At 44.6% G+C, this 14,746-nt stretch overlaps 1 protein-coding gene across 1 annotated transcript; it reads left to right on the forward strand.

The window, feature by feature from the left end:
• Nucleotides 1-705: 705 nt before the first annotated feature.
• Nucleotides 706-13,773, forward strand: LOC102926274 (glutathione S-transferase A2-like). Its single transcript, XM_042281401.2, has 7 exons — nt 706-851; nt 4,755-4,864; nt 7,602-7,653; nt 8,486-8,618; nt 10,423-10,564; nt 12,605-12,736; nt 13,543-13,773. The coding sequence occupies exons 2-7, from the start codon at nt 4,778-4,780 to the stop codon at nt 13,666-13,668; spliced, it is 672 nt and encodes a 223-aa protein (XP_042137335.2). The 5' UTR covers nt 706-851; nt 4,755-4,777; the 3' UTR covers nt 13,669-13,773.
• Nucleotides 13,774-14,746: the final 973 nt, after the last annotated feature.

Consider the following 14,746-nt stretch of genomic DNA (forward strand, 5'->3'; position numbering starts at 1 on the left):
TTACCAATGGTGACAAGGCAATTTTTCCACAGTAGTAACTGCAGGGACACAGTCTGCCTTGAGTTCTAGAGCATGCTGGGCCAGACTGTTGATAGTCATCCAGGTGAAGTTAAGTGTGGATTGTGAAATTCCTTTCTGCCCTTCAGCTCCTGATTAAAAGAGGACAAAGGTTAAGACAGCTATCATGGTATTACAGGATATTAGATTGCTCCATTGGATACAATAAGCGGGTGGCAGTATAACCTGTACTTCAACTTAGCCTTGAACTTGACACAATGTATTAATTCTGTAATTTAGGGCTACAAACAAACTATCCCTGAAGTCAGTAGATTAAAGCTACATTTTGTTATTATAGCTGAGGGGTCTGTGGGTTGATTCCGTTAAGGAAGGTCATAGTATTTAAGATTCTCATGCAGTTTTTTTCTTCTTCCTTCCATCTTACCTCTCTACCCCGTGTGTGTGTGTGTGTGTGTGACAGAGAGAGAGAGAGAGAGAGAGAGAGAGAGAGAGAGAGAGAGAGAGAGAGAGAGAGAGAGATTGAGTTTCTATAGAGTTGTTTATAAAAGCATGTGTTATGGCTCTTTACAGGACTGTAGGAACTACACTGAAAGACTCCAGATCTCCAGGGAGGGTGGGGACTCGCTAATCCCTGCCTCTGATTTGTTCATTTCTAGTCAATCATATCTAGTTTAACTCTGGAATCTTGAACTCTGTGGGAGTCCATGGGAGTGGCTGTTCCCTATTGGTCCCCACCCCCTTGTTAGAATGGTCACCTTATTAAAGCAGCCTCCACACTCATCTGGAGCTGCAGCTGGGGAGCAAAGTGGAGAGGAAGCCTGGACTCTCACTAGGTCAGTTCTCTCTTTTATAACCTGTGTGACATGTTCTCATTTCTGCATTGGAAAGTGGCTTTTCAGTGCTCTATTTATCATGCATTAATTGTACAGAACAGCTAGTTTTATTATGTAATTTCCACTCATGTATGTTATATACTTTGATCATATTCACTTCTCACTACCTTTAATTTTTACCTGTGTTTGATTTCTGGTTCATATGAGTTATTTTGTGACTGAACATCGAATAGCAAGCTATTTCTCTTTCTCTTTTCCTTCTCTGTTCCTGTCGTGCCCCCAACCCCTCCTCTCCTCCCCTTTCTCCCTCCTTCCTCATCCTGTTTTTATTCTTCTCTTCTTCTGTTCCTTCCCTCATCTCCTACTCCTCCTTTTTCTCCTTCTGCTTCTCTCTCTGTTCCCTCTTCCCTCCTCCTCCTTCAGAGTCACCGAGCTGAAGGGTGGGGTTTAATGTATTTGCAAGGGACTCTAAATGATGGGATTCAGGACAGTGAGGAGTAAACCTGGATTGTCCTCTTAGGGAAACCTAAGATCAATAGCGTTCTTCTCTTGAATTGCATGTGCCAATCTCACAGAGAACTTGCAGATTTCTCCCAGGTGAGAACTTATATTTACCCAGACTCTCCCAGCCATCCTCCCAAAGCACATCCCCAGTTGGGTTTTCTACCACATTTGTTTCTGTTGTGTGGATTCTAATTGCTTTGATAATTCTGCTTAAATAGCAGAGTAGCAGGTTTCATACTTAGGATTTGTTACTTTATTTCTAATTAATATTTAATTGCCCAACACAACCTCTGTTGTTAAATGGTAAGCCCAAGAAAGAAAATGGAAAAGAAATATGTGAGGAACTATTTATCCCTGGGAGATCTGGGGACTGTGGACTGAACCTTCCATTATGTACCAGGGAGAAGTTGTCTACTTATTAACTCGGTGATCACAGATGTGTGTAGGAGGGAATGAACTGTAGACCATAAAACAGTTTAAAATCCTGTAAGAAGACATGCCAGGAAGAAATGAGTCTGTAGAAGAACGAGGTTAAATACAAACTCTGACACTAAGCAGTTATGTGGCCAATCCTATGCTAAGGTTCAAAGCATTCATCACGAATATGAAGAAGGCTAGCAGAATCTTAATTCATGCAGCTCTAAAACAGGGAGGTTAAAGAGAGAGCCACACAGCTCAGCAGAGATGTCACTTATAAGGTACAATTCACCATAAGGCTGCAAGGCCATAGCCTCAGTGAAGATGTGGAGTAACTGCAACCCACGGAAGGTAGGATGAAAGTCTTCTTTGAAAGCCTCACAATCTCAGAGTTCCTGTGAGGTCCCCAGTACTGAGGCTGTCCAGGGCAAACTAGAGTTCATGGAGAAACAAAAAGAAAAGACAAAACTGACCAGAGCTTTATAAGGTGCTGCAGACAGGTTTCAGGTGCCCACGAGGAGCAGCTGTAACCTGATGGAGGCAGACATCTGAGGGCTGAGGCTGGGGGATGCTGACCCTGCAGACAGAGGCCACCTGGGCAGAAGAGCCAGGAACTTTCTCCTCAGGCTGGAAGGCTTCTCCCCCTAGCCCTGGCCTAAACTGGCTGAGGGAATGATGGTGCTTGATTTGAATTCTCAGGAGCAGTAATGTACAGAGCCTGCTCTTCTGTTAGGGCTTGCTCCCTAAGTCGGGGGTCCAGACACGAATTCAGCCCATGTAGACCAAAGCCCAAATGAGTCCCTTCCAGCCATATTGTCCTTTAGCCTGGGAACTGCTCACTGCAGGTGATCATGAAGCTTCCATCACACTCCTTAAAAATAGAAATACACTTGTATATAAACCAGGCAGAAGGCATTGGAGAAAGGAAAAGGACACGGGTTAGTGGGCACATGTGAACTGTTTTCTGAAGGTTCCAGTCACACAGCTTTCACACAGGAATACAGGGAGAGGGGAGAGCACTGGGGCTGAGACCAGCAGCAGCCGCAGCTGCAGCCGACCCAGAGAACATCAGTCATTTCCTACCTAGAGGTTTGGAGCTGAAGGGGACTCACATGGCACTTGGAGCTTCCAGAGGAGTTTTCCTTCTGCCTCCTTCTTATCTGTGTGTCTCTAACAGTTTAGATGCTCTTTGCCTACAAATGCTAAATGTTGTGACCAAGAGATAGTGTCCGTTACAACTCTTGAAAACAAGTGATAATAAAGGCCAGAGAGATAGCTCAAGGAAGGTGCTGCCACCAAGGCTGATGGACTGAGGCAAACCTGGAACATGGTGACAAGAGAGAACTTTCTCCAGGTTGCTCTCTGACCTCTCTGTGTACTCAGAGGCCGCATGTGCACACACACACACACACACACACACACACACACACACACACACACACACACCAACCAACAAGTAAAGGATAAAAAACAACCATCTGTTAACACAACTGAAACTGTTCCCCTCTCCGTCTGAGTGACTGAACTCATCCTGGCTGTTTAGGGAATCCTGTAAGTTTTACACCCACACCCCTCATATGTCCTCCCCGACTCTGCTGCTGAACTTGCCTGGTGATTGTGTGTGGTTATTGTTTTCTGTGCTATTGTCCCCGGGAGTAAGAACTAGGGCAGTTGTTCACAGCAGAGTGGATTGTGCCCCTAAAGGACATTTTGCAAGCTCTAGGAGTGTTTTGAGTTGTGTTGACTGGGGTAGAAGGGACATAAAATCTTTGTGAGGTTACTTAGTTAATAAACTACATTGCCCGGGATAGCTTCACAGAACCAAAGAATCACTGGTCCAAGTTGACAGTGTAGAATAGCCTTGAAACAGCAACTGAGAACTGCCAGGCTAGTTCTGCAGCTAGTCCCAGGAACACCCAATTCTTACATCTTATGTCAGTCCAGAGTGCACAGTCATGTGCAGATGCACATAATGTAACTAACTGTAAAGTCTTCCTCCCAAGTACTTACATTTCCATACAAGAAACACCATAGGGAGTTGGAGCAATGGCTCAGTGGTTAAGAGCACACAATGCTCTTCCAAAGGACAAGAGTTCAATTCCCAGTACTCACACTGGGCTATTCAGAGCAGGGTTATTCCAGCTCTAGAGGATCTGATGACGTCTCTTGCCTTTGTAGGTACTGCACTCATGTGCACTCACACACACACACACACACACACACAGAGTACCTAGTTAAAGGCAGACACTGAAATTTCCTATCATATCACAAGTTAAAGCACTACCCATGACCCATGATGTTGACTTTCCAGCCCCCGAGCAGCAGGGACCCAACACATCTGCTCACTGTGCAGGAACTGAGCTGTGCTCTCAGGGTCTCCTAATCATGGAACTGTATGGACATCCTCTCTCCTGCAAACGTGTGACAGGGACAGCTCCTCACCAATAACTTTGTGGAGATGAAGTAAAGTTCCAATGAACAACTGCCCGTTACGTGGTGTTACTGCACCAACCGCTCTCTTGTGAACACAGAACAGGGTCCAGTGTTCAGTGGGAAACAGAACTGCAACCTAGAGACGAACTCTTCTCCTGGGGGAACTAGGGTTTGGCACAGCCAGGGTGACATAAAGCCATCGACAGCTTCTGAACTGAGCAGCCCAGGAGCCAAAGGACTGGGGAGGGACTTTGTCTCATCCCTCTGTGATGGCTCAGCTGTCCAAGGTCAACAGCTTCCAGTCCTTCATCACTAGAGGATCAGGGCTGCTCTGTTTATGTCCTCAAAGTGAAGGCACATGGCCAGCTGAGACCTGTTTGGTGCAATTGCAGGTTTGTGGTCACTGATGGTGAGAAATTAGTCATCAACCCTCCTGGGTCTCCTGGTAGCTACCCATGAAGAAGGCAGACTTCCCTCCTCTAGTGTGTTATTACTCACATCCCAAAGCACAGTCTTCCTGGCATTGACCTCTTTGCTTTCCCTTCACAGTCAGTGAAACCACAGTTGCTGCCATGGCCGGGAAGCCAGTGCTCCACTACTTCAATGCCCGGGGCAAAATGGAATGCATCAGGTGGCTGCTGGCTGCAGCAGGGGTGGAGGTAGGTTGTGCATTGTGCTTCTGGAACCGGACCTAACATAAGTTTAAAATACTTCTGTAAGCTGAAAGACTTCACACTAGCAAAATTGTGCACATTTCATGTTAAATGGTAATCTTCATATATTGAAAAGACGATGAACTGGTTTGCACAAATGAAAATTTTACTATGCTTTCTGCCAAAGAACACATTCACATTAAAAGCTGTTTTCAGGTGAAAAAAAAAATCAAATAATTTCTTATTGGTTAATTAGCTATTTGCATTGAATCAAGTTATATAATGAGACGTATAGGAATAGAAACTTGATTATTGATTATTAGGCAATACTAATTGATTATTGCAGATTATGATGATGTTGTGATTTTAGGTATGGCACTGTTCTTTTAAAAAGAGTCCTTACATTTGGAAATTCACGGTGAGGTATTTGTGACAGGGACGTGTGACACCTCAGCTCTGACTTTAAGGTCAGAGTCACAGAGAAGATGGGCACAGAGGTGAACAGGGTGACTTTAGCTGGTGGTTGTTGGAGCTGGTGATTGATGGATGGAGGCTCTTTGCACCTTGTGCAGTTTTACAGCAGAGACCCAGGAATTCCCATGATAAAAATGGTTTAGAGGGGACAGGAGACTGAAGTGATGGCTCAGTGTCAAAATCCAATACTGTTCTTGCAGAGGACCCACACCGGATGCTCACAACCACCTGTTACCCTAGCCTCAGAGGGTTCCCGTGCCTCTGGTCTCCATGGGCACTTACACTGCCTCCCTCTACACTCCTATAATACCAAAAATGTTAAATGGGTAATCTATACAAGAGACACTTAATAGAGTTGAATTAAAAATATACACCACATGGGAAACCTGACACAGAAGGCAGTAACAGCCTGCTTGTCAACACCGATCAATACTCAGTAATCAGTTTGTAGAGACCATCAAATGCCATGCACAGGCCTGGTCGGGAGGGTAGAGGTGCTGAATAAAACAGAGGCCACATCTTCAGGTGGCCCCCATGTCTATGAGCTTTCAGCTAAGTGTGTGAGTGGCCCCAGTGAGGTGTGGAAGCAACATTCTGAGGTTAAATGTTTTCCTTTCCAGTTGTAGAGCAGAAAGTTCTGGTAGGCTTTAGTGCTGCCCTCTAGAGGTGTCACTGGGAAAAATCCTTCCCAGTTCACATCAGGGCAGCTCAGAAGCTGGCATTTCCTGAGAGGAAGTCAGGGGCACTTCCTGAGATCTTGTCCTCAGGAGGCTCGAAGGATGAAGTGGTGTCCTGTGAAGGCTGCTTTGGTGTCTTCCCTCAGTGTCATGGCAACATGTTTATCTCAGCCATGGAATCACACATCCATTCCTAAAAGAATAGGGAGGGCTTCAGCTGAACCCTTTCTGAATGAAGGGGTGCATAAGAACCGAGACACACTAGTGCCAGTCCAAGAGGATTGCTTTAAATAATTCAATAATTGGGTGCCAGTGTCTTATGCCAGCTTCGCGGCTCAGGGATATGTTCTAAGCCACTGGACTGCTGATTCAGCACAGGAGGAGGGGGTGGGGCATCTGCATAGAAGCCTTCCTGTTCCATGTCCCAGAGTGACTGAGAAGCCAGTGGGCAGGGGCTATTAGAGACCCTGGCTCAAACCTTCCAGACTCAATGTGCCCACAGGCTGCCCATTGACCTCATCACCCTCACACCCACCAACCCCATCGCAGTTCAGCCGCCCTCTGTGATGACGTCAGCACTCTGTGCAGCTCTCTGGAAGCTGTGCACATTGTCCACATTCACATTTCATTCCATCAGTTCAGTCCGGGCGGTTATGGAGTCATCCGCAAACTGCCTCGCCAAGCAAGGTAGAAGCTGATTTTCAACCTTCATGATTGAAAAGTTTCTTTAAACTGTGAAATGAAGAGAGTGGTTTATTACTCTAGAGGGCTGGAGAGAGGGCTGGGTGACTAAAAATTAAGCCACATGGGTTTGGATCCCAGGAACCCATGTAAAAGGCCAGAGTGAATTTTCATTGGGTTTGTGTATCCTCACACAAAAATATATTAATACTTATACATAAAACAAATAACTATTTAAAAAATAGAACAGTGGTCCCAGGTTGTAAGTAACTTTGATGTGGGGCTACCGTAATGGCTTGCCTGTTTAAGAGTTCTTATTGTACATATAGACAACCGACTATGGTTCCCATCACCCACATATGACAGTTAATAACTGCCCATCACTCCATTTCTAATAGAACCTCTAACCTCTGGCCTCTGACCTCCAAGATGGATGGACTCACATGTTCAAGGCCACACACGACACACAGACACACATACACAAAGACACATACACAAAATTAGTAAAACTATATCCTGAAGAAAGAAACCCAGATGATCATGGGCTCATACCGTGTGCCATAATGGAGACACAGAAAGTTCTGTTCTGTTCTTGCTGACGTTAACAGGCTTTCCTGAGAGCCCAAAACCTTAACAGTCCATTTCCCAATGCTGGTCCTCCCATGAGATCACTCTCTTCTTAGGAACTAAGCATGGACATAGTGCGGTCAGAGAGGAGGAACACTACAAGAATGAGCAGCTTCGTTATGTTCAACACCCTGTTGTTGATGGATCTAATCTGAATTTGCAAGTGGCCATGATCAGACTCCTTTGTGTCTACTTCATGTTTTAACTTCTGCAGACACAGACTACTCATGTTCAAATGATACAGAATGAGCTAATGAGAATGCATTGACTTTTTCTGCTTTCAGTTTGAAGAGAAGTTTATAGAAAGTCCAGAAGATTTGGAAAAGTTAAGAAAAGGTAACACACCAAGTATTCATATGTCTTCAATGTGGTGCCTAGTAGAAGGTTTACCAGAAGGTGATAGTGGTGGTGGGTGGTGGATGGAAATAGTCAAGAATGGCAGTGTGATAAGATGTAGGTGGTTGTACTCCTTGAGTGCTCTGAAAATGGAAACAGTGATAAAAGTGGGGTGCAGAATTCTACAAGAATTTGCATGGTGACTTGTGAACATTTTCTCCCTATTTCTGCATCAGAGTGAGCTATTTCATTCAGGGTCACTCTCACCCACTTACTCAGGATTTCACCCACAATGTTTAATAGCCATACAAGTACATGGCCATTGATTAAATCATGGGTGGAGAAACAGCTGGGGTGATTTTCTTGAGTATTTTCATTACAGCTACTGATGAGTTACTGTTCCCCAATAAATACAGGCTGGAGGAATTCATGGTGGCTCACTACATAGGAACCTGTCACACAGCACCTTAACATCATGAACACAATTACAATTTCAAACACCCTACTTAGTCCTGTTTATATGGTGGTCCTCTGCTGTCCCTCCTCATCTTCTAAACGTATCCAGGGACATGAATTAAACACAAAAACATGCATGAGAGATATAATATGTATCTGGATAGGAAATAACAGTGAATGAGCCAAGCTCAAAAGCCAACAGACATTCATGAGACAAAGAGGAAACAGGAGCTAAAAGTACATGGGATTAAATTAAAGACTGGCTGCCAATCATTTATCTTTCCTTTACATGATCAGACATTTCAATACAACTTTTCTGTTCCTGAGAAGTGAGACTTGAACACTTCACAGACCTCTTTCCTTTCTTCTTTCAAAGATGGGAAATTGATGTTTGAGCAAGTGCCCATGGTGGAGATTGACGGGATGATAATGGTACAGACCAGAGCAATTCTCAACTACATTGCCACCAAATACGACCTCTATGGCAAGGACGTGAAGGAGAGAGCCCTGTACGGTACATTTCCTGTTATTACTCCAAGGGGAAACAAAGGAAGGAATTGGTGTCTCCATCAATGAGCAACAGAGTGGCAGGCTTTGATTCTAGGAGCAGGCTGGCTCTTGATATAAACACTTAGTCCAAGTATGGAAGAGTCCATGGAGGAGAGGGAAGAGGAGCTGGGGTGGGTTCAGGTGAGTGGAACTGCAGCAGAGGATGATGTTGCCAGCACAGCTCCGGGACAGAGTTGCAAACATGATGTCCAAGGGCCCTGAGCATGGTGGAATCAGGACTCCGGGTGCTCAAGGCTTCAGTGACTGGACCTCAGCCACAGCTTAGGACAAAGAACACAGGGCTTGAGGCTAGAGGAGGAGTCCTAGGCAAGTAAGGGGGAAGGAGCTGCTTCCCACATCCCAGGAGTAGGAATAATGCAGAGCAAGACCTGAATTGTCAGCCAGTCCTATGGACTGGTCAACTCAATGAGCCTTAGAGAGACCGGTTCCCATGGACCAAGATTACCTGAAGCAGTTAATTCAGAACCAAAGCAGCCAAGCTGACTGTATCACCCATGCTGGGACTCACTGTGATGTGACAAAACTCTTCATTCATAAACCACTGTGTATGAGTATTGCAGTTGCTTAGAGAGCTAAATGTGGTGCTAGCCAGCAACACCAGTGTGGGAAACATATGTCCTTGGAAAGAGAGACTTGGCTTTAATAGTGCTTATATAGAAATATTCCTAGCAGCATGTTAATGTTCTTAGACTGTTATGGATCCTTTGAAACACAGAATATCACCTTTTCATGGGTTATCAACGATAGTGTGTGAAAATGTGATAATGAAACTCTTTTCCAAAAGCACTGTATAAAATACAGTTTAGAACAAGGGAACATATGTGTCCTGTGGTTTTAACTGAGTAAAGAAACAGACAAGTCTTGACAAATGTTAACAAGGCCAGAATCCAGCAGCGGTGTGTGGAGGACATACAGATAAGCTTTATGAAAAATGACTGGAGAACCTCTAACACTGACCAAGAATGACTCTGGGTCATGCAGCAGAAGGCGAGATGGGCAGATACCCATCTGGTGGTTCAACCAGGGCTCTGTGCTGAGATCACATGGGAGGCAGGTTGTTAGCTCTGAAAATCCATGCATGGTTGTTGAGAACAAATCATGTCAGAGAACAGAGACAGACAGAGAGACAGAGAGACAGAGAGAGGCAGGCAGAGTCAGACAGACAGTGAGAGACAGAGAAACAGAAGGAAACAGACACAGTCAACACACACACACACACTCACAGAGAGAGAGAGAGAGAGAGACAGACCGACAGACAGACAGACAGACATAGACAGACAGATACCCACACACAGATAGACAGACGGATAGACACAGAGATACAGACACAGACAGACAGACAGGCAGACAGACACATACACACACACACACACACACACACACACACACACACACACACACACACAGAGTGATAGGGAGAAACAGAAACAGCCTGGTGTAGAGTTGATGGTTGTCGTCTCAGATGCCAACAAGTTTATCACAACTCCATCTCTAGTTGGGCCAGTGATGCTTTTCAGGCTTTGGATGGGTCATGTATGTGTAACAATATTCTGAAAGTGTATTGGGTTGGAAAGGGTGTTCCAGGGAGAAAGTTAATATATCTGTTAAATATAAAGATAACGACCCACTAGAGGCGAATAAGCTTGCAACCACATTTCAGTGTAAATTTCTCAGGTTTTTAGATTAAAATGTAAAATAGTGAATCCCTGAATACCCTGATTATTTGGATATTTTGTCTTTCAGGATTGACATGTATACAGAGGGTATTGTAGATCTGAGTGACATGATCATGCAACTGATACTATGTCCCCCGGACCAGAAAGAAGCCAAGATTTCCATGATAAAAGACAGGACCAAAAACCGGTACTTGCCTGCCTTTGAAAAAGTAAGTGGGCTCTTTGAAGTCAGGGGACACTGAGTTCCAAGGACAGAAGAATGTAGAGTCTGGGAGAGAAAGTTTGCTGCAGTGCTGACCTTCCATGAGCAGCCCGCTGCCCCACAGGGCACTGTGGAAAAATGGCCTGTGAAGGAGCCCTGCATGGTCATGTCAATCTAGGGGTCAGTATGCAACAGGGTTCATGGCCACAACCAGAACTTGATCTGTGGAAACTGAGCCACACCAGGATGGACCCAGATCCTGCAGAACACAACAGGCTTCAATGCCAGAGCAAACTCAAGAAAAACACAGATGGGAAAATATTCTGTCAGAAAACACAGCGAGGCAGAGAGTGACTGGCTATCAGGAGAATATGAGAGTGCTTCAAAGACAGAGGAGAAGTGCCTGACAAAGACAGGAATGGAGGGTGGAGAGGAGGAGGCTGATGAAGAGATGTTAAGGAAAACTGACCTACCGGAATTGTGGTCACAGATGCAGGGCTTGGAGGAGAGCCATGCACACTCAGCAAATGAAGCTGTGTCAGTGACATGGAGTGCCTCTCTTAGTCAGGGCTTCTCTTTGGAGGAAGATCAAGAACACTTCAGAACTATTTGCTCTTCTGTCAAGTAAAAGATAAGAACAGAGCTATGATCCTAGAGGATAAGGGCATCCTACACGTTCCTGTGAGAAGTGACTGTGACCCCCATGTTACAAAGCATCACCTTATTTTTTTATCCATTCACTGAAAATTCACTCACTGCTGTCTCTGCTCTGTGGAAGCTGCCAGGGTTTTAGGAGCCATCAGGTTCTCACAGAGCCATCTGGAGTCAAGGCCCTGTTTTCTAGAACATAATGTCCAGCCATCACAGGTTACAGCATCTCTGGTATGAGATTCATGACCTCCATGTACACAATGAACTATGTACTGAGAACATTTGATGCTTACTTTTGTATTTTTAGTTTTTCTTCCGTTTTCCTTTTTTTTTTTTTTTTTTTTTTTAAATAGGGTCTCTCTATATTATGTAGCTCTGGCTCTTCCGGAACTGTCTATGTGGACTGGCCTTGAGCTCACAAAGACCTACCTGCCTCAGCCTCTTGAGTGCCGCGATTAAATGTGTGTGCCACTGTGCCTGGCTTCCGTTTGTTTTTGGATGTGCTAATTATATTTTTCTCTGCAGACATGTACAGTGTGAGAAGGTGATCACAAAGCCTTTTATAGTTCTTTACTTGTAGCTCATGATTTTAGAAGTGCTTTTCCTTGTGGTTATCTGTGATTTTCATATTGCTGGGATATTTAAGTAAATGTCATATGACTGTAACTAAGACAGTGTCATTATTCAATCATCACACAACCAGAAATGTTGAAATCAATGTTAAATAAATACATAGCTGCCAATCAGATAGCAAGATTAGCACCATATGGTGTTGGTATGCTCATCTGTCAACATTCATGTGTTATCAGTACAATGTTACTTACAGACTCCAACTCAGATCACCCTGTGCAATTCAGCATGTCAATCATGACACAGTGAAGGATGGGAGTCAGAGCCAATGCTATAAAGGGGAGGATGTGCTGTAGTTCAGTCGGGTGTACTTCAGATTCCAGAGACCTGAGGAGAGCAGACAGGAGAATGTAGACAGGGGATGTTCTCTGTGACTGATGCTCCCTGCAGGCAGAGCCTCTGTCCAAGAGAGATTGAACAGAGGACAGGGAGAGGAAAGTCCTGACATTCCAGTGTCCTGTCAGCTTAAAATAAGAGGAAGAACAAGATGTGTCAGGGCTAATCCTGACCTCAGGTGGAAAATGTACAGAAGGGGGATGGTGTGAAGGCCATAGGAACTGGCAATGACTGAGAAAGGTCACGTGAACTTTAAAGAGGAGGTTGCCTGCCTGACTTCTCCCTCTCCCTCTTACATCACAGGCCTAGAGAAGTGTCTGCACGTCTATCCCTGCCAGGCAGAGGCAGAGCCACCCCTTGGGGGACTTGGGAAAAGTCAGTGGTCCCTGCCCAACTCTATGTTCATAACCTGTCTCCTTTAATTCTGCAGGTGTTGAAGAGCCATGGACAAGACTACCTTGTTGGCAACAGGCTGACCAGAGTGGACATTCACCTGCTGGAACTTCTCCTCTATATTGAAGAGTTTGACGCCAGCCTTCTGGCCCCTTTCCCCCTGCTGAAGGTGAGATCACCTCAGAGAGGCAGCCGCACACACATGCCTCTGAGAATATAATGGTGGCCTGTGGTCTTCCTAGGGCCCATCCTCAAGCCTCCAAACTGAGCTACTGGACCCTGGTTTCAGGCATGAAAATTATCTTTTGAGTATGGAGATTGGAGGCTGGTACTCCAAGAAGAATATTTTGCCATTTGTAATGAGAAAGACACAGGACCCCCAGCTGTCTCCCTGGACCCCTGTTTTTTTGCAGGATGCTTCTGGCCTTCATCTTTCATCTCATGTGTCCTGTCTTTGTACAATCAGTGTTTCAGCAGGTCTCTGTCATGCTGATCCCTTTTCTCAGCTCTGACTTCTCAGCACTGTGCTTCCCTCTCCACAACCCCCACCATGCCGTCCTCCATCCCCCAGTGACTCCATCCTTATCTCCAGGTTGAAAATTGGCTGTGAGTTGCTCCTGGTTAGACTTTGAGCTTTTCTGGCTTCATTTCCAACTCAGTTTTTTTATGTCTTCAGTTTTCTTTGGTAGTCTCTGCTTTCACACCTGAGAGACACAGTGCTTTGTGCTGTGCACCACAAAACCAGATCTACAGGGTTTGTCATTGTCCTGAGGAGATTGTAATTGGGTGTCAAAGGAGATATTAAGGAACATTACTCTGAGCTATGGTTTCAGCTCAGGGTTTTATCATTTTTCTCATGTCTACACTGGAGCTGTTGTAAGGATGCAGTTGGTCATGTTCTGGGAGGGGCTCAGAGTTTTTTCGACTGTCCACATAAGCCGTTCTGACTCTCAGGCTGTGTTTTCTGGATTACAGGCCCTGAAGAGCAGACTCAGCAGCCTGCCCAATGTGAAGAAGTTCCTACAGCCTGGCAGCCAGAGAAAGCCTCCCACGGATGAGAAAACAATTGAAAAGGCAAAGAAGGTTTTCAATATTAAGTAAAGCTGAATGATGGAGGGAATAGATGCAAGTCTCTGATGTTTTGCAAAAATGAGAAGCAGCTGTGTATCACGGCTAGTTTGAGATAATAAACATGAACAAATTGTATCTATATGTCATGTGTTCAAATTGTTGGCCTGGGACTGCAGGTATCACCTAGTTAGGGAGGGCAAACAGTCATTACCACAAACAGAAGCAAAGCTTGTAAAATTGAGGAAAAACTAAATAAAAAGAACACTAGCAAAAGAAAAAGAGTAACTAACACCAATGTAGACTAAACCAAAAAGTTTTAAGGCGAAATTAATTTACAAGTGGAGGAAATGAAAAGAAAGATGGAGAAAAACAATGAAGGAAAATTTTTTTTTTTAAAGACTGCAAGTTTGGTTGACAGGCATTTGGTAGCTAGTGAAAGATTTTTTTTTTTAAAGAAAAAATAATGAAGAAAAGAGAAAACAAAATGAAAATTTTAAAACAGTGAGGGAGAATCTGGAGAAGCAGGCTCAGAGGTGATGAGCACTGGCTACTCTTGCAGAGGACCAGGTTAGGTCCCCAGCATCTACATGACATCTCACAACCATTTGTAACCCCAGCTCTGTAGAACCTAATGTCCTCTTCAGACTTCTGTGGTCACTGGACACCCAGGATATACATACATACATGTAGCCAAAACACCTCAATATATAAAATAAAAATTGAAAAATATTTTAATAATAAAAATAGAGGGGGAAATATACATTCAAACAAAATAACAATAGTAGAAAATATCTTTGAAATTTTTTCCGTCTTTAGCCAGGTGTGGCACATGACTTTAATCCCAGTTCTTGGGTGTGGGGCGTTTACCCACCAACCCCACAGTTCCCCAGAGTTTTCTTGAGTGTGAGCAGCAGGAAATATTAGATAGAAGGATTTATTGCAGAGAATCTTGCGGAGATAAACAGATAGAAAATAAAAGATAGCCTCGAGAGGGCCTGGAACCTATTCCAATGGGCCCCGACTGTCTCTGCCCCAGGGTTTTTATAGAGACGCCAAGTGGTGGAGCAAAAGACTTCCTCCCCCAGCACAGCCAAGTGCAGACCATGTC

Source organism: Peromyscus maniculatus, chromosome 7 (genome assembly GCF_049852395.1).
Source record: "Peromyscus maniculatus bairdii isolate BWxNUB_F1_BW_parent chromosome 7, HU_Pman_BW_mat_3.1, whole genome shotgun sequence".
Lineage (NCBI taxonomy): Eukaryota > Metazoa > Chordata > Mammalia > Rodentia > Cricetidae > Peromyscus > Peromyscus maniculatus.